We start from the raw sequence: 24484 nt of genomic DNA, 5'->3' as shown, positions 1-24484 counted from the left end.
AAGCTAAGGTTCTCCCGGAAAAAAAGATATATCGTTTTATTACCTAAATTAAGGCCCCCCGGTGAATACCCCTAACATCATAAGAGAGTACAAAAAGTTCAAAAATGTTTGGCATTGAAATGCGAAATTCTGCTGGCATTTAAGAGGGACTAAAGTGTTGACATGACTAGTCCTAATAACTGGGTGTTTTATGGATGGCTTCAGATCTAAGTGGTCCTGTTTTTAGCCATTTTAATTTGTGATGAATTCATGCTTTTATTGCCTTCTTGTTCTTGATCACTTCGTATTGACTTCTGTAATAAAATCTGAGTATATATATATATATATATATATAATATATTATATACAGTAATGTTTTTTCACTGTGTTGTATTTTACTTATACAGGTATGCGATCCATTATCTAGAAAGCTCCATATTGTGGGAAGGCCATCTCCAATAGACTCCGTTTTAATTAAAAACTTTAAAATTTTAAAAATTCTTTATTTTTTCTCTGTAATAATAAAACAGTACCTTGTCCTTTATCCCAACTGAGATCTAATTGCTCCTTACTGGAGGCAATACAATCCAGTTGGGTTTAATTAATGTTTAAATAGTTTTTTTAGTAGACTTAAGGTATTGAGATCCAAATTACAGAAAGATCCCTTATGCTCAAAACCCCAGGTCCCGAGCATTCTGAATAATGGGTCCCATACCTGTAATCACTTAATTATTGGAGTTTTCTAATTCATTTATTTTTTTGTACTTTATTGAGAGTGGCTGAGCACTTTGGTTTGATTTCTTTATTTTAATTTAGCGTGATGTCATCATTTTGCCCTAATATACCTAATACTCAGTGATCACCTGTGTACATCAAATAAGATTCTAGCACCTGTGTACATAAAATAACATTCTAGAGTGTTGAAATGTTTCATCAGATTAAATTCACACTCCTTAAGCTCTTGTTGTGTCCTAAAGTTACCCATTAATATTGTGACCCAAAGATCTTTGATGCTGTTGTTATTGCTGCAGAAGTGTGTTGCCACTGGGGCATCTGTGTTGTCATAGTGTTTGTCCACAGATATTCGGGTCACAATATTAATGGGTAACTTTAGGACACAACAAGAGGGTAAGGAGCGGGAATTTAAACTGGTGAGACAATGCAACACTCTAGAATGTGGCCTAAACAGAGACAGGAGTTTTATGTCCAGATATGAATTTAACTAAAGGTGGCCATACACGCACCGATATTATCGTACGAAACCTCGTTTCGTACGATAATCGGTGCGTGTATGGCATGTCGGCGAGTCGACCGATATCGCAGGAAGCTGCTGAAATCGGTCGGCTCGTCGATCGGCCAGGTTAGAAAATTTTGATCGGGCGCCATAGAAGGCGCCTGACCAAAATTCTCCCTTCAGAGCTGAATCGGCAGAAGGAGGTAGAAATCCTATTGTTTCTACCTCCTTACCTGCCGATTCAGCCCTGAATGGTGTGTGGCGGATCTGACGATGTTTCGTGCGACCGATGGTCGTACGAAACATCGTCGGATCGCCATGTGTATGGCCAGCTTTAAGGTGGCCATACACGTGGCGATCCGACGATGTTTCGTGCGACCATCGGTCGCACGAAACATCGTAAGATCCGCCACACACCATTCAGGGCTGAATCGGCAGGTAAGGAGGTAGAAACAATAGGATTTCTACCTCCTTCTGCCGATTCAGCTCTGAAGGGAGAATTTTGGTCAGGCGCCTTCTATGGCGCCCGATCAAAATTTTCTAACCTGGCCGATCGACGAGCCGACCGATTTCAGCAGCTTCCTGTGACATCGGTCGGCTCGCTGACATACCATACACGCACCGATTATCGTACGAAACGAGGTTTCGTACGATAATATCGGTGCGTGTATGGCCACCTTAAGAGATCTGCCACCTAGAAAAACACAGATAAGGACAATTTACATCTCAAAAAACACTTTCCTTAGGTTGACTTCACGTCACAACAAGGTGCTAATTGTACTAGTATTTGCTTCCTTGGCAGAGTGAAACTAAAGTTTTTACCCTGGGAGGCTTATAAATATCTAGGCCGAAATATTATCTTGTCTTTACATAATTCCCCAATAAATGTAGTTTATTTATTACAATCTGATATGGACTTGTGAACTCCTGACTTGGGGGCCGGGGTGCTCCTAAAGCTTGCAATTTTTACTTACTCAGTTAGCCAATTAAAGGTATCACCTAACCTTACATTTTCTGCAGGTATGGGATAAATTATCTGTTAGTTTAGTAGACTTAGGGGCTGATTTACTAATCCACGAATCCGAATCCTGAATGGGAAAAAATCGGATTGGAAACGAACATTTTGCAACTTTTTCATATTTTTTGCGATTTTTTTCGTCACCGTTGTGACTTTTTCATAGCTGTTACGACTTGCGCGAATTGTCACGACTTTTTCATAGCCATTATGACTTTAGTGAATTGTCGCGACTTTTTCATAGCCATTGCGACTTTAGTGAATTGTCGCGACTTTTTCATAGCCATTACGACTTCCGTGAATTGTCGCAACTTTTTCATAGCCATTATGCCTTTCGTGAATTGTCGCGACTTTTTCATAGCCATTACGACTTTCGTGAATTGTCGCAACTTTTTCATAGCCATTATGCCTTAAGTGAATTGTCGCGACTTTTTCATAGCCATTATGACTTTCGTGAATTGTCGCGACTTTTGCATAGCGATTACGACTTTCGCGAATTGTCGCTACTTTTTCGTATTGAGCGCTCGAAAAATTTGCGATAATTCGCGAAAAAGTCGCAAAATACCGATCATTACAAAAAAAATGCATTCGGACGCTTTTCGGACGTTCGTGGATTAGTAAATGTGCCCCTTAAGGTACATTGATCCAAATTGCAGAAAGACCACTTATGTGGAAAACCCTGGATCCCAGGCATACTGAATAATAGGTCCCATCCCTGTATTTGCCTTAAATGGACTCTATGGTAGGTGGCCTTACCATAATTTATAGCTTTCTGGATACCAGATCTCCAGATAAGAAATTCTATACCTTTATGCAAATAAAATGTTGTACTTGCAGATCTTCTCTATTTGATTGCTAATATTCATGAGATTCCTCTGCTCCTTGCTTACCTGCTTTCTTTACTCACCTTTTCTCCCACAAGTACCCAATAGCTTGGAAAAAATATTTAAGGGTGATAATCTTTGGCCTATCTACTTTTAATAAGGATATACTTCACACATTTATGTACTGCATTTGTTTGCTGTTACATTAAATGCCTCAGCTTTTTATTAATGTTTAGATCTTGCTCTGAATTTAAATGATAAAAATCACAGATATAATAACTGATATGAAAGCATACTAACTGTAAACACTCTACTCTAGAAAGTGCGAGTAGCATTACAGTTGGAGAATGGGGAAAGATTTCAAGGTGAATTCCTGTGCAGCCAGTCTCTCATGGACATCCTGTTGCAGTTTCCAGAGACCAGGTGAGAACTGCATGTTTATTATAGGACACTTGCACTGTTATACCTAGTATATTAGTGGCAATGGCACAGAGGTCTGATAGGGCATTGGTTATCAGAACAGGATTAAAAACAAAGAAGCTGCCTAGCTTGCAAGATTATTCTGATCCACTTATTACATAGTAACATAGTAGATCAGGTTGAAAAAAAAGACACCCTTCCATCAGGTTTGCAGTTCTTAGTATTTCAAAGAATCTGTTGTCTGCAAGGAAATGCACCTTTCTCTGTATGTATGTATGTATGTATGTATGTACAACTTAACTATTTAGAAAGCACAACACTGTACAGTTTTACAATATAGAAAAGCACAGAGGGAAGACAACATTATGATAATAGTAAATAAGTATAAATATACAGACATTAAAGGAATACTGTCCAGGGAAAACATTATATTTTTCAAAACACATCAGTTAATAGAGCTTCTCCAGCAGAATCCTGCATTGTAATCTGTTTTTCAAAAGTGCAAACAGATTTTTTTATATCTAGTATAAATAAATTTAAAGCAACTGGACTTGTTTGGTAATCATTGATTTTTTTATATTTAATTGTGAAGTTTGATATGGGGCTAGACATATTCTTAGTTTCCCAGGTGCCCTGAATCATGTGATAAACTTCAGTGACACTTAACTGCCGCACTTTCCTTCCAGCAGAATAATGGGAAGGGAGCAAGATAGCAGCTCCCAGTAGATATCAGAATAGCACTCAATATTAAGAAATCCAAGTCCAGATTGGGACTCCTCCAGTTACATTTAGCAAGAGTAACAATAGGTTACCTGAAAGCAGTTCTATAGCTGCCTACACACCAATGTTACTTAATATTAGTTGGCTTAAGAATAACATTTTAAATGGTAGAGTGAGTTATTTGCTATGTTAATAGTTTAGAAATAAAATATGTTTTGTCAGAAAATTATTTTTATCAAAAATCATAAAAAACCCTTTAGCACATATAGAAGGAATCCCTGCCTTGTAGAACATACAATCTAAGTAAGCTCTTTAGATGTATAATTGGTCCTACAATGATGTTTTCTCTATATGAGTTTCCTTATTTATTATAACTGATCTGTCTTTGCTTACAGGGAGCAGCTGGCAAAGGTGGTCTCTGGATACACTCCTGTTTGCATTTATATGAGGGATGAGGTAAGGCACAGAGCAGTCAGTCTCCTCCTCCATTCAATCATGATCCTTCTTAACTAGACTGCTTATTAAGTCATTTATATTCTTCACAGCTTCCAGATCTCACACCTTTGTGTCCCCAGAACTAACAAGTATATCTGTGTGGGGGGTGAATTTTATGACAAGGAAAAAAATTAACATTTTTGTGTGTCTATATCAATCACACACAAATACTTGGCTGGAAATTTCCACATACATTTGTGTTTGTACTTAACATTGGGTAAACATGTAAAATGTTCCTTCCTGACTGGATGTCTGTGTGTAAAGAGGATGTGAGACATCACTATCATGAAATGATGTTTAAAATTAACTGCACTTGCTAATAAGTCTTTCCTTCCACTGGAGGAATAGCCGACTCCTTATTCATGCTGGTTGGTTAAAAGCGTATTAATAAAGCAGTGTCCTTTATAGGAAAAAGTATAACAAATTTCAGATGTTAGGAGTCATTTACAAAGTTCTACCTCAGTCATTGTGTGAATATATGCCATTCATTAGATTCTTGCATCTAAAGCAGCTCTGCCTGCTCTTAGCTGTATCTCCAGGGTTCCCAAAAAGTCCCTTGTCAATTAACACTGCAAACTTGCACTTAAAGGAGAAGGAAAGGCATTTTTGCATTTTATTGCCAATAGATTAGGCACAATAGTTCAAGCTAGTTCTAGAAGCTGTGTGTGTTTAAGGCTGATGTCCCATGGAGCATGTTAGTTTTATTTACATAGACCTTTCTGATAAAGCTTACTTAGTTTTTACCTTTCCTTCTCCTTTAAAGAGTCAGGCGCAGATGTAATTTTTATGTCAAGTGCCAAAAATGACAGCATTTGCAAACTGAAGACTTTCAGTGCAATTGTCTCTGATTTGTGTTGAACCATACACATTATTCTACACTTGTGGCAGAGTTATCGTAACCTCATAGCCACAATTATGCTCAAATTATAGAAAGAAATGCTGCATTGTGAGTAAGAAACGTGGCAAGTTTGTGACTACATTAATACATTAAATATTCAGTAAGAAAACTAGGAAATGCACTAGGTATCAGTAATATATTTGTATTTATTTATGGGTGGGGACTACAGTAGTCTATAGTTTGCTCAAGTCACTGATCCCCAGCATTTAGCCACAAGTCTGCATAAGGTTGCCCCCCCTGCTTATCTTCCACCATGCTAGTGTTCTACAAAAAGTAAAATATTTGTATGTACAGTATGTGCATATCATAAAATAGTTTACATTGCAGCAAGTGATTTATTGGTTTTACAAAAAGAATTGTTTTTTTTAACATGTGTGACCTATTTAAGTAGTTGGGCCACATGTGAGGACATAAAAGGAAGTTGCCAGTTACTAGTTAACATTAACCAAGTTTTCTATGCTGTCAGTTTACTTTTTCTATTTTCGTGAATAACTGAAAAAAGGTTTTTCAGTAACTCACTACAGAATTTGGCATCAGCCAAGACAGGGATCGACCTTTTACCCGTGAGCCACATTTAAATGGAAAAAGTGTACATAGCCCCTATGTGGACTGGCAGCCTACAAAAGGCTCATACTTGGTTTTTATGCAGCCAAAACTTGCCTCCTTAGCAGAAATTCAAAAATGAGCACCTGATTTGAGGCTACTGGGAGCAACATCCAAAGGGCTGGGGAGCAACATCCAAAGGGCTGGGGAGCAACATCCAAAGGGCTGGGGAGCAACATCCAAAGGGCTGGGGAGCAACATCCAAAGGGCTGGGGAGCAACATCCAAAGGGCTGGGGAGCAACATCCAAAGGGCTGGGGAGCAACATCCAAAGGGCTGGGGAGCAACATCCAAAGGGCTGGGGAGCAACATCCAAAGGGCTGGGGAGCAACATCCAAAGGGCTGGGGAGCAACATGTTGCTCAAAAGCCACTGGTTGGGGATCACTGAGCTAAGAAAATCCCTTTCCTGCTACCAATTTCATCATAATATATTTCAGTCTATAGCAAGTTTTATATAGCCTATTTTACCTTTAAAAAGAGAAGGAAAGCTACTGAGGCAGTTTATTGCCAATAGATTAGTTACAATAGTGCAAGCTAGAATGCTATATTTATTTTGTAGAATGCTTAACAGAAGGAAAGAAATATGGTGTTTCTTTCACAGACTCAGAGCATCATTACTGTAAGTGATTATTGGTGTATTTACATAGACTTTTCTGATAAAGCTTACTTTACTTCTACTTTAAGCCAGATAGCTATCTGTTGTAGATTAGTTACAAGAAAATTGTAATACTTTTCAGCTTTCAGTTGAAATAGGCTGTTAAAAATGGGACACTAGTAAAAAAAATGTTTGTCCTGTGTGCTTGCACATATATTCATAAATGTTCATACGTTAGAGGAGAACATTTGTTTCAATAGTTTTATTTGAAACCATATAAAGCTATCTTGTTCTTTATTCTGGCTTCTTTTGATCTTTAGGTGACTGGAGAATTAGCTTTGAAGCAAACAACTCTACAGTCACTGGGACTTACAAAAGGCAGCGCCATAATTAGGTGTGTTATACAGCCTTTAAGTGATGAAACTGCTTCAATATGATTTATCCATACTTACTATCTTGAGTCTTTTTCCAGGTTTGTCGTAAGAAAATGTGACCAGAGTGTTAATCAAGAATGCTCAAAGGGCCATAGGGATCTCAAAATGGAGACACACCCTGTGTGTAAAAAGGAGTGTTCTTTTGCAACTCAAGAAACAAGCCGAGATCTAGCCATATGTGAGGAGAAGAAATCATCTTGCAAGGGTCCTGCTGGCTCTGAGGCCATAGTTGAAACACCAGCCCAGTCACATGTAAATTCCAATGTGCCTGTTGCAGGACCTTCAAGTGCCTTTAGTAAACAGGAAGAAAAACAGACCTCTGAGAGGAATATACACCCTAGTGTTACTAAATTCATTCCATTCCAAGGTGGTGGTCATTGCCTTGGAGGTGCCAGTTTGCATGCGGGTCCATCAGAAGATGGTGTGCCAAGTTCTTCAGCTCAGAAATCTTTCCAAAGCCCAGGGCCCTCGAAGCCAAAGAAGTCTAAGACAGAAAGGGAATGTAATACCCAGGTGATTAGAGGAAATATAAATTTACCAGCAATATAAAGCAGCTTGAATAAATTCAGTTTGTCAACATTCATGCTTATAGATTTATATTTTAGCATGTAATAATAATTGCTTTTTAGTTGTGTTGTAATTTTCTTGCAAAATTGTTCTTTTTCTAGCCAGTAGACAGACAACCACTTGTTTGCCACATGGATCTGGAGGAAAACACTGCCCATGAGTCTCGGGAGTTGCCAGAGGACTTTTTTGAAATCACCGTGGATGATGTGAGAAGAAGATTTGCAGAGCTTAGAAGTGAAAGGTCAAAATCAAACTCTAGTTTTTAAAGGATACTGGGTTAAGGGTTTACTTACAAAAGGATCATAAAGTAATAAGACACAATAAGCAATATTATATAGGGAATAATGTACCCCCTACTGAAGAGTTCTATTAAAAGGTGCAATTTTACAAGTCATTGACCTACAATACATTTGATTCTATGTTACAACAGGGAGTATTTTTTAATATTATACACAACTTTCAGTCAGTCGTGACACAATGACGTAACCAAGCACTTTTGAATAATTGGTTAAATTGAAAAAGATTAAATCTAAAAAAGATTTTTTAGTAGAAATTCACCATGGTCTGATTACAAAATATTAAATCATAATAAAGATAAGAAAGAGTAAACTTAACCCCTGTGAATTGTTCAACAACACAATAGCTTTAAAAGTACTTAGTACTTAACTTGTAAGTAATAATGTAAATGTTGCAGCAGTAGCAATACCCTTCTGCCGACACAATAATACAAAGTGTCTAATTATAACACATATTGCATTAGATAGACCGAAAGCAAGGATTTGTGGTTTCTATCCTTGTGGTGAATGCGATATGTGTAATAATAATGTCAGTGTTACAACTTTCTTTGATATATTTGGTAACAAACAATAAGGGGATAGAGATGAAAACAGCAGCACTCCGGTTATTTTAAAAAATAGTGACTTTAGTGCAACGTTTCAGGCTTCAATCCAGACCTTTATCAAGCCTAATAATACAAACACATTCCAGTGTTAATTACCCACAGGAAGAGGAGGGCCATCAATGCTGACCTCCATTTAACCCATACTACTCAGTGAATACATTTTGAACAACAGTAAATTAATCCAAAAAACAAACAGTGTAATTCTGTAAACTCTGAATACAGTACAATAATAAGTGTTCTGTGGCATATCACATGTGACGAGTTGCCCCAAATATTAATACGGACAGTAGTAAATATCTTACAAAATATCTTCTGGCTCCAGTGCCAAATTCAGGGGACAGATCACCCCTGAACTATTATGGATCAGGTGCTTCCACATCTTTAAATCTTACAGTCCTAAAAATAAACAATAAGGGGGATAGTTACATCAATTGTAAGACTCAAGGTGTAATTTATTGCCTGGAATGAAAAAAAAAAAAAAATATGTGGGTAAACTAAGATTACAATAGCATTGTAGTTTTATTAAAAATGCAGCAAATGAGAAAAAAACTAATTAAACTCTCTACGGTAGCACAACATTTTACGAAAATTCATAACATGGACCCCTCACACACACAATTTTGGCCAATAGAAAAATGAATTTAGGCATAAGAAAAGGTGACTCGGAACAAGAATTACTTTATTGGATCTTGGGATTTTTGCAAACTAATTTTCAATGATTTATTCACTTTTCATAATTAATTCTCTACTCAACAGGTCATGCACAGATTAATTAGGGACAGAACAACTGAGACTTAGTTAATGTGATAAATAATATTTACCATATGCAAATGGCGAATTCATAATCAATTCTTAATTCATAATACATTTTTTTTACAAATGATCTTTAATCAATAAGTCATATAGTAATGTGTAGATTAATTTGGGACGGAATAACCGAAATTTAGTTCATGTGATTAATAACATTCATGGAGTTATTACATATGTAAAAAGGAAATATTAGTCCTGTGGTTATTACAGTATAAATTAATGCAGGGCTGTGGAGTCGGAGTCGAGGAGTCGGAGTCTGAGGCAATTTTGGGTACCTGGAGTCGGCAAAAAATAATCCGACTCAGACTCCTACTAAATTTAAATGGGAATAAAAAAAAAAAAAAATAAAGCAAGTTTAAATGTCCCAATTCACAAACAGTCATAATTAATTACTTCTCTGCTATAAGAATAAAGCCCAATGCACGCAGTGCATAAATGAACACGTTGTGTGACCATGAAGCATGCTTTTCATTGACTGTATGAATGTATAAAATACATTAGCATTTTAAAAACAGAGGAGTCGGAGTCATGGAGTCGGAAGTATCAGAAACTGAGGAGTCGGAGAATTTATCTACCGACTCCACAGCGCTGAATTAATGTTATATTGGGCAAATAAAAGGGATGATTGCCATAGCAACAGGGCTTCAAATGTATTCGAATTATTCCACCATCTATTTGGTTATTTATGGTGTGGTGAGGTGGAGATTGATGTGAAGGTACATGGCCCAATAACACCACCTTAAGAACATACGCAAGCATATGATGCAGGACCCACCTCCAGCAATGTAAGCCCATGTAGGACACACCTATTATTCAGTTTACATTCGCGCATGTAATAACATCTCTCAAGATTTATGTGCCACTGAATACGAAAGCTTTAAAAACCCATGCGCACCCTGCAAACAGTGTAGCCTTGAGAAAGCTTTATGTGAAACGCGTTGACAAAAATTTAGCATAACTTTCATTACAGAGTAATGTCTACACATTACAATTTTACTCTAAGGGGCCTTGAATTTGTGTTTTTTTAGGCAAGATAGTTCAGATTAATTGATGCATGCAAGGTAATATACAAGACCACAGTCCTTGGCATACTGTCTTCTCCCTCTTGTGGGTTCCCAGGGATTAGATAGCAATATTAATGAGACAGCAGTTTTGGGGACTTAAATAAATTTCACTTTTCTTGATCCTTAACTAAAAGAATTGTAGTAATGTTTTTCTAATTATTAGTTATTAATTTCTGTTGGAGCACTGGCACTTCTACAATGAATTAAGTTGATAAACTTCTTTGATTGATTAATTAGTTATCACTATTTTCACAAATCTTAATTTTAGTGGGTATGAATTTTTACTAACATCGAGAACTAGCACTTTTTCATGAATGAATTACATGGATGAATTTGTCCAATTGTAATTAACATTGGTAATTTGTGATAGCTAATTAATTTTTATAGATAGATCAGTTATTATTGGACACTTTGTATTATTGTGTCTGCAGAAGGGTATCACTACTGCTGCAATATTTACATTATTACTCACTAGTTAAGCTTTAAGCACCTTCAAAGCTATTGTGTTGTTGAACAATTCGTAAATATCTGGATTCTGCTATGTTCTGTATTGTCTGATGTTGAGGGCTTATCCCTTTAGTTCTTTGTTGATGCCTATGACTCATTTTCAGTGTTACATATGAGATTTAGTATTAATAAATCCACACAAATAACATTACCTCAGTCGCTTTGAGGCTCAGCCATCCAGTGAAAATTTTAAATAGGTAAGAAGCACACCTACGTGCCAGCAGATGCCTTTAACACATTTATTTGCAGAAATGTGAAGCACAAGCTTTCGGGGACCAACTTCAACCTCAGGTGCAATTAGTATTAATAAATGCAAGGTTGTGCACTTGGACATTTATAGATAACAAATAGTGCAACTCTAGGGATTGTCATTTAGTGTCTACTAAAGCAAATAAAGTACTCTCTGGCATAAAATGGCATTCACTCTAGGAATGAAAACATAATTTGCTTCTTTATAGATCCCTTGTAAGGCCTTACCTGAGAGGAAACTGGGTAACTCTGAGGAAAGATTGTATTTGTTTTCGCTAGTGCAGGGTTGCTTTGCAAGGGGATATCATTTATTAAAAATACATTGAATAACATTATATACAGAAAGTGGGGGGGATATATTTTTTCTCTTGAGGCAACACAAACGGTTCCTCACAGTGAGTGCAGTAACGTTCTGGAATAACTGCCAGGTGATGGCAAATCTATTAATACATTTAAGAGTGACTTGGATAACTTTGTGGACAAGCATAATATCCAAGGCTGTAGTGATCAAGATCTAAAGGACACTAATAACTCATTGAGTATTTTTGTGTTTGTTGGCTGTTTTATTTTACTTTTTCCTTAAGAAAAGACCTTTTGCTTTGTTTCTCGCACTAGACAGCGTCTTGAGGAAGCTCCTCTAGTGTGCAAAGCCAGTAGAGACAGACAAGAGCAGGAAAAGCTGGAAAGATATTCAAAGGTAAGCTGATAATATTTTAACTATTTTTTAAGTCAGTGTGGCTGTGGATTACTCAAACAAAATACCAACAATGCAATGCAGGTATCATTCAGCTACTCCTAGAACCTTACTCCAATCCAAAGGGCCACAGGTTGCATAGAGGCAAGGTATAAAAGTAAGGGGCAGCTGTGTATGCTTCTGTTTTAGTTTTTAAGCTGAACACTTACTTAACTGCATAACTACCTTTAGGTATTTGAATTGAAATTCTTATTACTTGCATCTTTAGAACCCCTAAACACCAGACTTAGCAGTCATAGATAGTGCTCTTTTATCTTTGGGCCAATGCTTCTACTGATCCAAACTGAATATCGGTTCCCACTCATGCAAATATAATATAAGAAAAGGAATGCTCATTGAGAGAAATAAAAAACTTTTTTTAGGTTCTTTAGGCCAATGTCCCACCTGCACAAAATATGCTCTACTGTGAGCGACTAATCTCCTGCAAGTGATTTCCAAGTGGTAAAAATGTAAATTGCAGGTTGGAAAGCAAATGCGTCACATTGGTTTTGTGAAGTAGCCTGAAGTTTCCTCGTAATGCGAGATCATGCTGCTTCACAAAGCCAAAGTAGCACATATTTTTCTGCCGGCAATTTACATTATTGCCTGTGGGAAAGCATTTTCAGGAGATTTGTCACCCACGGTAGAGGAGATTTATCATAGATACACCAGCAGAGAAAGGCAGATGTGCTCCTGTTCCTCCTGACACTAACGGTCACCTCATTGGCATATCAGTGCATGCATACGGGTTGATGCCATGTCAGTGCGCAAGACAGAGCAGCCAGGAGCAAATTGGCTTTTTTCAAAAATGCTGTGCACTGACCTTAATGTCACAGTCAGAGACATACACAAAAATAAAGTGATCAAAAAAAGTTTTTCTCATAACTAACATCTAGCATTCACCTATATACCGTAATACCACCTTGCACTGCCAAAGTACCACCTTTGTGCCAAAATCCAGCCTTGTGTGTGCTGACAGGCCAATGCTGGGTCTGTCAATGCTCACATAGGACAGAATGTACAGGAGCAAATTGGCCTTTACTACATATAAACAACTGTGGGTGCCATTGGCCTAACATTGGGCTACAAGTGCCCTAACAAAAAGGCTTGGGCAGTAATAAATCCATTTTCTTTTTGTAAGCCATATCCATTATTTTCTAAATTTACTTTACTGTTGGAAACCAATTTAGTAAAATAAACTGAAATGGCTTATTAAAAATGTACTTAAACTGTATTCTTTTCACAGGTGGTTTTGAGGGTTCTTTTCCCAGATCGCTATGTCCTGCAGGGATTTTTCCATCCAACAGAGACTGGTACCTGTGTGGCTTTTTATTTTCTTAAATGTCTTCCTGTTGTAAGACAAATAACAAATAATCTTTTTTTTCTCCAGTTGGTGCAGTAAAAGAATTTGTGTGCAGTCACCTGGAAGATTCAAATATGCAATTCTATCTATGTAAGTATGGAAATGTAATGTGTTTATATCCAAATCCATTTATTTATCATCACCCCAACCATAAGAACCTGAGGTTAAGGACTCTGTCACCCTTCCAGGGCTGACAGTTTTTTTTTAATGCCCTTATGGACTTACCAGGAATCGTTGAACTATTTGTAAAATACAGATTCCCTTGTCTAGGTTGTCCTTACAGTAAAGGAACAAAAAAAAATATAGACCATGTTACATGCCAGCTTCAACATTATAACCTCATGAATAGTATAGATGTGCTGTGATTGCAATATATATGATACACCTTGTGAAGCAGGTTTAATATGCAAGGCCAGTGATACAGTAGATAATTTGTATAGATCCATGCCTACACAGTTGTCTCTTCTTTTTAATCTTAACTTCTCCCACTTGCCTTAAACACTCTTGATACTGTGCTCTGGGTTTCTGTATCTTTTTAAGCCTTTTAGTGCAACATGTATTCGAAACTATGAGCTTTAGAAATATATTATGCACACGCTTTTTTCTGTTTCAGTATTGAATGCTGTTGATTGCACATTTGTGTATATAAAACATTCATTGCTCAATGATAAATAGTAGAAACAATTCAAAGGTGGCATTTAACACAAGTAAAAATAAAATGTCCCCAAAATGCTGACCATCACTTATTTTCATACCTAGTGATTTTACTAGATAGGCATTATCATACATTAATTTAGATTTAGTTGACACCTTTAAAGAAACAGATCTTCCATGATGCAGTGTATTTTCACCTCCATGCTGACAAACGGTTTGGTAATTTTTCACAAAACTTAAACATGCAATAGTTTTATGCAGCTCCCCTCTTTGTGAAATATTGGCCTTATTGTCTAAGAGTAACAAGGTAAAGAGACTGAGAAACTACATTTATATTAGTGTCAATGACAAGACATTTCAGTATTCCTTGGTGGCAGAAACCTATCATGTAATGCAGTACAAGTCTAACATAGGACATTTTGGTCTTTCAGTAATAATAGAAACATTTGGTATTGCAGGTGTTTATGATATGTTTATTGAAACTGATTGCTTTTGCTGTTTTCTTTGCAATATAAATGAATAGTTTTCTTCTTTCTGCAGTCATCACACCACCACGGACTGAGCTGAAGGATGATTCCCAAACTCTCTTTCAGGTATATAAAATCCGCTGTGCACATTGCCCTGCAACATGGCATGGCAATTTGTATGCTTCATCTATTGCAAAACACATGACCCTTAAGTTCTTTAATAGCTGAAGAACAATAGGCTGGTTATGTTACGGCCAGAGGCAGATGAGGCAAACAGTCATAGAAAAGCAGGCAAGGAAAATGACGTTTGGCTGAAATGCAGTGAAATCTGCTTTTTGTGCGCTGACAGGTCAATCTGAAGTCGGAGGATCAGCCATTTCTCCACCTGAGTCTCTACACAAGTGGAGAAAATGCCTAATGCGCCACTGCCTTAAGCAAAGAAGGTATACTAATGGAGTATTAAGTACTATAAAGAGAAACGCCTCAGAGCAAAAATGGAACGTCTACTCAGAAAAGTGACGCAGTTTTAATTTAGACAGAGCTCTGGCTTTCTTATGGAAAGGAAATGTCTTAGCTGCAAGTTATCATTCTACGGGTCTTCTCAGCCTCTGTCACTACAGCCCCAAACACAATCATTCATACGTACGTGCTCCAGACAAGTCCTACCGGTCATGTTTGTAACTAGTTTGTTTTCAGTACCACACAGCTGTGTGGGTCTTCCCATCCTCCTCCCCTGTAGTAACCTGAGCCCCCTGCTTGTGTGTTCAGCCTGGGCTTGGTTCCTGAGAGGAGAGGGGGCTTTGAGCTCTTGGCAGCTTGTGAAGGGGTCTTTCTTTTCTTTAATGCTCCAGCAGCAGAGGCTCCTGCCTCATACTTTCATCTTGCTAGATGCCATGTTATTCTTGGCTGTGTTTCCATGACTGCTGTTCCTAATAGAGGCGCTTCCACTGATCCTTAAACCACTCAATAAAAGTGTCACAGGAGGAGGGGGGTCCTTCCCCAGGGCTCAGAGGGCAATAAGACACATCCTGTTATGATCAAGGTTGTCTGTGCTGGGAGAAAGGGGTTCTTACATTTTTGGTGTAAGCAAAGCAAGATACATCTTTGTGCATTATAGCTCAATAAAAGTAATCCTGTCTCTCTTTTATAGGCCCCTTACTGTGTATTAATGTATGGCTATGTGGGGTGTATTTGTTATAGTAAAATCCAGTCTAAAATGTGAGTAGTTTAGAGGCAGAATAATATATATTAACATGCTGGGTTCCTGTAAAATAGCTACATGGTTGCACCAAATCTGGGATTCGGTTCAGGTTTTGACCAATTCCCAGCACTTGTTAAAAGATTTGGATTTGGCCAGATAAATGTTTAGCTGTATGGAATCCAAACCCTTAAAGTCTTTACAACTTTAATATTATTGAATTTTTAAAATTACTGTGTATGTTGCTTAGAATTACATTTTCTTTTACTGTGCAAAAGGTTGTTTTTGGGTTAAGGACATATGGAAATCTGAATATTCAAATTAGGGTTTACATTTGAATCCAAAAATTGTAGATTTGGTACATCCCTAAAAAGTACTTCTGTCTTTTAATTTCTGCATTTTGATCCTAAATGTAGGGAATGGGTTACATATCTAGAGCTGCCCATGCTACTGCATCCATCCAAAGATAGCCAAATTGCACTAATCTGACCAACTGTCCTAACACATGCTACACACATGCCCAACACTCAACCAACCACCAAAGGATGAAAAATGAAACTTTTACTTTAATGGAGCAAGGCAGTCGCATTTACAAACCCTGTTGTGTTCTATTAAGAAACTAAAATGATCATGTCCAATAAGAAGAAAATCAAATTTAAGGGGAAAAATACTCCCCTTATATTGTGTATAAGTATAAATGTTAAAAAAGGTGCATAAACACCATCTGCTGATTGTACAGATTGTCCTTGCTGGGACCAGTTCCCCACCCCCTTAGGCTCACAGTGTACTGCAACTTTACCCATACCTTTTCCACTGTGAAGTGATAGATTATGGGAATTAGTTTCTCTGCTTTCCAAAAAGAATGTTGCACAGATTCTCTAGAAAGTAAAGTCCCAGAATCCATCACTGTATAATGACACACGGTAAGGAATGGATTGCATTACAGTGTGACTTAAACACAGGTCCATTGAGGTGGTTAATTAACAAAAATACAAATATCTTGCAACGTCCCTGTCAAAGCTCTGATCTCAATACAACTGAGAATCTGTGGCCCCATTTAAAAAAGTGAAGTGCGCAATTATATTCAGACTTTTCTTTCTATTTGTATCTAACCTAAAACAATTACATTAAAGGAGAAAGGTAAAAACGAAATAAGCTTTATCAGAAAGGTCTATGTAAATACAGCCATAAGCACTCACAGAAACGCTGCACTGACTTCTCTGAAAAAAGATTTCTTGTGTGTGTAATTCCTGTGCCAGAGACACGCAGCTTTCTGCTGTCTTCTCTCTACTGCTCCCCCCTCCCTCAAGAATGCTAAGAACTCACTACCCCCCTTAGGAATCTGAGCCAATCAGCAGGAAGCTGACTCATAGGGGCACATTCATGAAAACGCAAGTTCGAATCCCGAATGGGATAAATTCAAATTGGATATGATAATTTCTTAAGATCGCAAATATCACGAATATGCTTACAAAAAAATTGTATTAGTCACGATAATATCGTATTGGCGATCCGAAAGTCATTAAATTTTCGTATCTGAACGATCGTATAATGCAGGAAAACGTTTTCCGACTTTGATCCTTCTGTGCATGATTTTGGAAGCCTTCCATAGGAATCAATGGCACTCTGCAGCTCCAACCTGGCCCTAGGAAAGTCACGATACCGAAACTTGAATGAATCCGAAACTTTCATACTCGGCGCAACAATACGAATTTCTCTCACAAATTTTGTCGCAAAGTATGAAAAAGTCGCGAAAAATACGAAAAAGTCGTGCAGGTACGAAAAAGTCACCGAAAATACGCCGATCGAACGCTGTGAGCGTTCGTGGATTAGTAAATCTTCCCCATAGTCTTACTTACTGAACATGTTCACTTGGTCTGCGTGTCTGTGCAGGAGTGAGGCATTATGGGAACTTTCTTTACACAGCTCAGTGTTTTTCTGTTTGGCTTCAGATCTTCTGAACAGGTGAAATATGGGGAGACTTAAGGGCACTATTGAGAGAACTGAAGGTATGCCTGCAGCTTGAGATTAACTCTTTATTAGCCTTTCCTTCTCCTTTAAATAACTTATTTGTAGTGTCAGTGCCTCAAAATAAAAATGTTAGTGAACAAAATATAAGTGTATAATTTGTTATTCAGTAGAATGAAAAAATTGGTCATGGGGCAAATACATTTTTTTGAAACTTTACAATGCTTATGTGCCATATATAATACCAGAATCCCCAGAATTCTTCTGACTTCTACAAAAACAAACTACATTCCATCTGCAAACTCCTCCATCCTACTTTCATTTTCTTGGTCAAGTCAGTTTTTTCAGATTTTCTTGTCCTCTCCACTTATGACTTTGATTCCTTTGATCCTCATTAGTACTGAAATGTTGTGCTCTGTTTCTTACTCCAGCTCTTACACATACCCTTCCTGGTACTTTCTGCACATCTTTCAAACAGGACTGAGTCAAACATATTCATTAAAAGCCTACTGCTGCCCTGTTTCCCATCTCCCACTAGCCTCCCAACTTCTGGAATGTCTTGTATTTGTTCTAAATACTAACTTTCCTCAGCCATAATCTGCTGAACCCTATGCAATCTCACTTTTGACCTGCACATTCTATGAACACATTACAAATGATCTCCATATTGCCTGGATGTAGCCTCTGCTTTTGATACTTTGGACCATCTAGTTTCACTGCAGATTCTCTATTCTCTTTGCAGTCAAGCTCCATCCTGGTTCTATTCTTACTTTTCCAGTAAAAAGGTTTTTCTCTGCCTCTTATGCTCTGTAGTTGTCTTTCTGTTGTTCTTCCAGCAGACAATATCTATTCTTATATAGACATCCCTTCATTAACCACTGATATCCAGACCTAGCTCACTGCCTCCTAGTTATCACCTCTTTGATGAATCAACACCATCTTGGCATTGGCCAATCCTGATTGCTTGCAGGCCAAACAGAAGGATACCGTATGAGGGTCCATACATTGCATGGACGGTACAGGTATAATATAGGTATAGTAATCAGCAGGCCACAATACACATACAGTGGATATAAAAAGTCTACACACCCCTGATAAAATGTCAGGTTCCTGTGCTGTACAAAAATGAAACAAAGATAAATTATTTCAGAACTTTTTCCACCTTTAATGTGACCTATAAACTGTACCACTCTATCCTATCTTTTAGGTGGAGGGAAGAAACTAAAATAATGTGGTTGCATAAGTGTGCACACCCTTAAACTAATACTTTGTTGAAGCACCTTTTGATTTTATTACAGGGTATGAGTCTATCAGCATGGCACATTTTGACTTTGCAAGATTTGCCCACTCTTCTTTGCAGAAACGCTCCAAATCTGTCAGATTGTGAGGGCATCTCCTGGGCACAGCCCTCTTCAGATCACCCCACAGATTTTCAATCGGATTCAGGTCTGGGCCATTCCAAAACTTTAATCTTCCGGTGAAGCCATTCCTTTGTTGATTTGGATGTATGCTTTGGGTCGTTGTCATGCTGAAAGATGAAGTTCCTCCTCATATTCAGCTTTCTAGCAGACGCCTGAAGGTTTTGTGCCAATATTGACTGGTATATACTCAATAAGTTTCTGACTGCACAGCGAGTTTGGGAGCTGCTAGCAAGTGTTGCATGTAGATTAAGTGTATAGTAGGCGTTAAAAACAAAAAACTTTGAAACTTAAAAGGCACTATACAAGGGATTGCACTCGGGAGACTGTAAGTACCCAGTGGCAATATGAGTTGCAGTATGATTGCTGGTGTTACTCAGTGTGCATCTTGCCGCATGTATGTGGTCCTGGAGCAGCAGTTCCATGCAGCATTTACTTGTGAGAGATGCAGGTGGGTTTTCCTTTTGGAATCTGAGGTGCAGAATCTAAGGGGGGAACTGGCAGCACTGAGGGCAGCTGCAAGCATGGGGGAGAACAGGAGGCTCACTGAGCAACCACTGGCAGGGGCCGGTGTAGTGGGGGGTGGAGAAGGAACAGTGGAGGTTAATGAGGGAGACAAATTTGTAACAGTTAAGAGGGGAAGTAGGGGACACAAGGGTAGGGGGGCTGGTTCACAGCTTGTACAATCCAACAGATTTGCCGCTTTAGGTGAAGATGCTGGGGAAGACAGCTCTGAGCTGGCATGTATGGAGCGGGCTGACTCTCAGAGCACCCTGGGAGCCGGCACCTCTAATACAGGTGGGGGGAATAGTGCTAGGAAGGGAAGGCAGGCTATAGTTGTAGGGGATTCAATTATTAGAAAGGTGGATAGGGTAATTTGTCGCAAAGACCCTACATGCCGAACTGTGTGTTGCTTGCCTGGTGCTAGGGTTCGGCATGTGGTGGAACGAGTGGACAGATTGTTGGGAGGGGCTGGGGAAGACCCGGCGGTCTTGGTACACATAGGTACCAATGACAAAGTTAGAGGAGGGGGGGGAAGTCCTCAAGAACGATTTTAAAAAGCTAGGTGCGAAGTTGAGGGCGAGGACTTCCAAGGTAATTTTCTCAGAGATATTACCTGTGCCACGAGCAACATTAAGAAGGCAGCGGGAGCTTAGGGAGATTAATGCGTGGCTGAGAGATTGGTGTAGGGAGGAGGGCTTTGGGTTTCTCCAGAACTGGGCTGATTTCTCAATCGGCTACAAGCTCTTTGCCAGGGATGGGCTGCACCTCAATGATGATGGGGCAGCTGCTTTGGGGGAAAAGATGGCTAGAGGGTTGGAGGAGATTTTAAACTAGGAGTGGGGGGGGAGGGTGCAGAGGGAAATTCTGTGGTAGACAGGATAGATGAGGTAGTGGGCATAGTAAGGGAAAATGGGGGAGGAGACTTGCTTCGGGATACTGATAATGGCAGGGAGGCCCATAAGTTGTTTACACGTCATTCTCACACCGGAACCAGTATTAAATGTATGTTTACCAATGCAAGGAGTCTGACTGGTAAAATGGGAGAGCTGGAGGTACTGGCGTTGGAGCGGAAATATGATGTGATTGGAGTTGCTGAAACTTGGTTGAATGAGTCTCATGACTGGGCAGTTAATATTGGGGGGTATACATTGTTTCGGAGGGACAGGGGCAATAGAAAAGGAGGAGGAGTGTGTCTGTTCATTAAGCAGGAATTAAAAGCAAGTATTAGGGAGGAAGTGATGGGGTTAACAGAGGGAGCTGAATCCTTATGGGTTGAGCTTCTCACAGATAGTAAGGAATCTACCAAACTAATTGTAGGGGTATGCTATAGACCCCCTAATGTAAGCGAAGAGGAGGAGGCCCAGCTCCTGTTGCAAATAGAAAAGGCTGCTAGTTTGGGGCAAGTGATAATAATGGGGGATTTTAATTACCCTGATATTGACTGGGGCAATAGTACTGCCAGGACAGTAAATGGGAACAAGTTTATAAACTTGTTGCATGACAACTTTATGTCACAAGTTGTTGAGGAGCCAACCAAGAACCATGCTATACTAGATCTAGTGATCTCTAATGACCCAGAACGTATAGCAAATGTGCAAGTGGTTGAACCCCTGGGTAATAGTGACCATAATGTTATTTCATTTAATGTTTGTTGCAGGAAACAAATTTACACGGGGGCAACAAAGACAATGAATTTTAGGAAGGCAAATTTTAGCTCCTTAAGGGCAGCGCTTCAGGGCATATTTTGGGGCATTATGTTTTCTGATAAAAACACAGAGCAGAAATGGTTGTCATTTAAAATGATATTAAATCATTACTGTTCTCAATTTATTCCATTAATAAGAAAAAGTAGAAGTGTTAAGAATCACCCTATGTGGCTTAACTCTGAGGTAAAGAAGTTAATAGGGAGAAAAAGGAAAGCTTTTAAGAAATATAAGTCAGAGGGGACAGTAGATGCGTTTAATGATTATAAACACTATAACAAGTGTTGTAAAACAGCAATCCGGAAGGCAAAGATAGAAAATGAGGAGCGCATCGCGGCCGAGGCCAAGACTAACCCCAAAAAGTTTTTTAAGTATATTAATAGTAAAAAGATGCAGGTTGAGGGTGTGGCCCCATTGAGTTACAATAACAATATGGTTACAGCGGATACAGAAAAGGCAGATGTGCTTAACCAGTTCTTTTCTTCTGTGTATACAGTAGAGGAGCCAGTGGGCCAAGTCCCACCCAATAGCTGCACTGTTGCCTCAGCTCCAACTACACAGTGGTTGGCACAGGATATGGTGCTTAAAGGGTTACACACGATAAATGTAAACAAGGCACCTGGGCCAGATGGAATACACCCTCGGGTACTGAGAGAGCTAGGGGCAGAATTGCAGTGGCCCTTGTTTCTGATATTCTCAGACTCTCTTTCATCAGGTATGGTACCTAGGGATTGGAAGAAGGCGAATGTCATTCCCATATTTAAAAAGGGAGTAAGATCTCAGCCTGGCAATTATAGGCCTGTAAGTTTGACATCCGTGGTGGGCAAGTTATTTGAAGGCTTGTTAAGGGATCACATTCAAAATTATGTAGTGGAGAATGCCATTATGAGCAGTAATCAGCATGGCTTTATGAAGGACAGGTCATGTCAGACCAATTTAATTGCTTTTTATGATGAGGTAAGTAAGAAGCTGGACAGTGGGGATGCAGTAGATATCATCTATTTGGATTTTGCCAAAGCATTTGATACCGTTCCCCACAAACGACTGCTTTCTAAGCTAAGGTCTATTGGTCTTAGTGAAGCCGTTTGCACATGGATAGAAAACTGGCTACAGGATCGGGTACAGAGGGTGGTTGTTAATGGTACATTCTCTACTTGGAATAAGGTTCTCAGCGGGGTCCCTCAGGGTTCCGTTCTAGGTCCACTTTTGTTTAATTTGTTCATAAATGAGGAGGGTATTATGAGTAATGTATCAGTGTTTGCAGATGACACAAAACTCTGCAGACCAGTCAATTCTATCCAGGATGTGACATCCCTGCAGCAGGATCTTGACCAACTGGCAATCTGGGCAGCTAAGTGGCAGATGAGATTTAATGTGGATAAATGTAAGGTCATGCACCTGGGATGTAAAAATATGCAAGCCCCGTATACCCTTAATGGGACTGCACTAGGCAAATCCATAATGGAGAAGGACCTTGGAGTCCTTGTAGATAATAAACTTGGCTGTAGCAAGCAATGCCAGGCAGCAGCTGCAAGGGCAAACAAGGTTTTGAGCTGTATTAAAAGGGGTATAGATTCACGGGAGGAGGGGGTTATTCTTCCCCTTTACAGAGCGCTGGTAAGGCCCCATCTAGAATATGCTGTTCAGTTTTGGTCTCCAGTGCTCAAACGGGACATTACTGAGTTAGAGAGGGTCCAGAGAAGGGCAACTAAGCTGGTAAAGGGTATGGAAAGTTTCAGTTATGAAGAAAGACTGGCCAAGTTGGGTCTGTTTACACTGGAGAAGAGGCGCTTAAGAGGTGACATGATAACTATGTATAAATATATAAAGGGATCATATAATAACCTTTCTAATGTTTTATTTACCAGTAGGTCCTTCCAACGGACACGAGGGCACCCACTCCGTTTAGAAGAAGGGAGGTTCCATTTAAACATTCGGAAAGGATTTTTTACAGTGAGAGCTGTGAGGTTCTGGAATTCCCTCCCCGAATCAGTCGTGCTGGCTGATACATTATATAACTTTAAGAAGGGGCTGGATGGATTCTTAGCAAGTGAGGGAATACAGGGTTATGGGAGATAGCTCTTAGTACTAGTTGATCCAGGGACTGGTCCGATTGCCATCTTGGAGTCAGGAAGGAATTTTTTCCCCTCTGTGGCAAATTAGAGAGGCTTCAGATGGGGTTTTTTGCCTTCCTCTGGATCAACTAGTAGTTAGGCAGGTTATATATAGGCATTATGGTTGAACTTGATGGACGTATGTCTTTTTTCAACCCAACTTACTATGTTACTATGTATTTGGAACTGTTCATAATTCCCTCTATCTTAACTAAGGCCCCAGTTTCAGCTGAAGAAAAACAGCCCCAAAGCATGATGCTGCCACCGCCATGCTTCACTGTGGGTATGGTGTTCTTTTGGTGATGTGCAGTATTGTTTTTGCGCCAAACATATTTTTTGGAATTATGGCTAAAAAGTTCAACCTTGGTTTCATCAGACCATAACACCTTTTCCCACATGCTTTTGGGAGACTTCAGATGTGTTTTTGCAAAATGTAGCCTGGCTTGGATGTTTTTCTTCGTAAGAAAAGGCTTTCCCCTTCCCACTCTACCCCATAGCCTAGACATATAAAGAATACGGGAGATTGTTGTCACTTGTACCACACAGGCACTGCCAGATATTCCTGCAGCTCCTTTAATGTTGCTGTAGGCCCCTTGATAGCCTCCCTGACCAGTTTTCTTCTCGTCTTTTCATCAATTTTGGAGGGACGTCCAGTTCTTGGTAATGTCACTGTTGTGCCATATTTTCTCCACTTGATGTCTTCACTGTGTTCCATGGTATATCTAATGCCTTGGAAATTCTTTTGTACCCTTCTCCTGACATCTTTTAACAATGAGATCCCTCTGATGCTTTGGAAGCTCTCTGTGGACCATGGCTTTTACTGTGGGATGCAACTAGAAAAATGTCAGGAAAGACCAATTAGAGCAGCTGAACTTTATTTGGGGTTAATCAGAGGCGCTTTAAATGATGGCAGGTGTATGCTGACTGCTATTTAACATGATTTTGATGTGATTGCTTAATTCTGAACACAGCTACATCCCCAGTTAGAAGAGTGTGTGCACACTTATGCAACCACATTATTTTAGTTTTTTTGGTTTTCTTCCCTCC

General features: G+C 39.1%; 1 protein-coding gene across 3 annotated transcripts in view; it reads left to right on the top strand.

Annotated features, from left to right (window-relative positions):
• aspscr1 (alveolar soft part sarcoma chromosome region, candidate 1) overlaps positions 1-24484 on the top strand; it is a 43025-nt gene that overhangs the window by 12436 nt on the left and 6105 nt on the right. For all 3 annotated transcript variants that reach the window (XM_018097774.2, XM_031894149.1, NM_001045605.1), the window contains exons 4-12: positions 3372-3475; positions 4588-4648; positions 7104-7177; positions 7256-7730; positions 7886-8025; positions 11931-12012; positions 13295-13361; positions 13439-13501; positions 14606-14658. In XM_018097774.2, the coding sequence (XP_017953263.2) occupies positions 3372-3475; positions 4588-4648; positions 7104-7177; positions 7256-7730; positions 7886-8025; positions 11931-12012; positions 13295-13361; positions 13439-13501; positions 14606-14658 (1119 nt within the window). The remainder of the gene's footprint in view (positions 1-3371; positions 3476-4587; positions 4649-7103; positions 7178-7255; positions 7731-7885; positions 8026-11930; positions 12013-13294; positions 13362-13438; positions 13502-14605; positions 14659-24484) is intronic.

Source organism: Xenopus tropicalis, chromosome 10, assembly GCF_000004195.4.
Source record: "Xenopus tropicalis strain Nigerian chromosome 10, UCB_Xtro_10.0, whole genome shotgun sequence".
In the NCBI taxonomy this organism is placed as follows: Eukaryota; Metazoa; Chordata; class Amphibia; order Anura; family Pipidae; genus Xenopus; species Xenopus tropicalis.
Note: the sequence above shows the minus strand (reverse complement) of the source record. Positions and strands in the feature narration are given on the sequence as shown.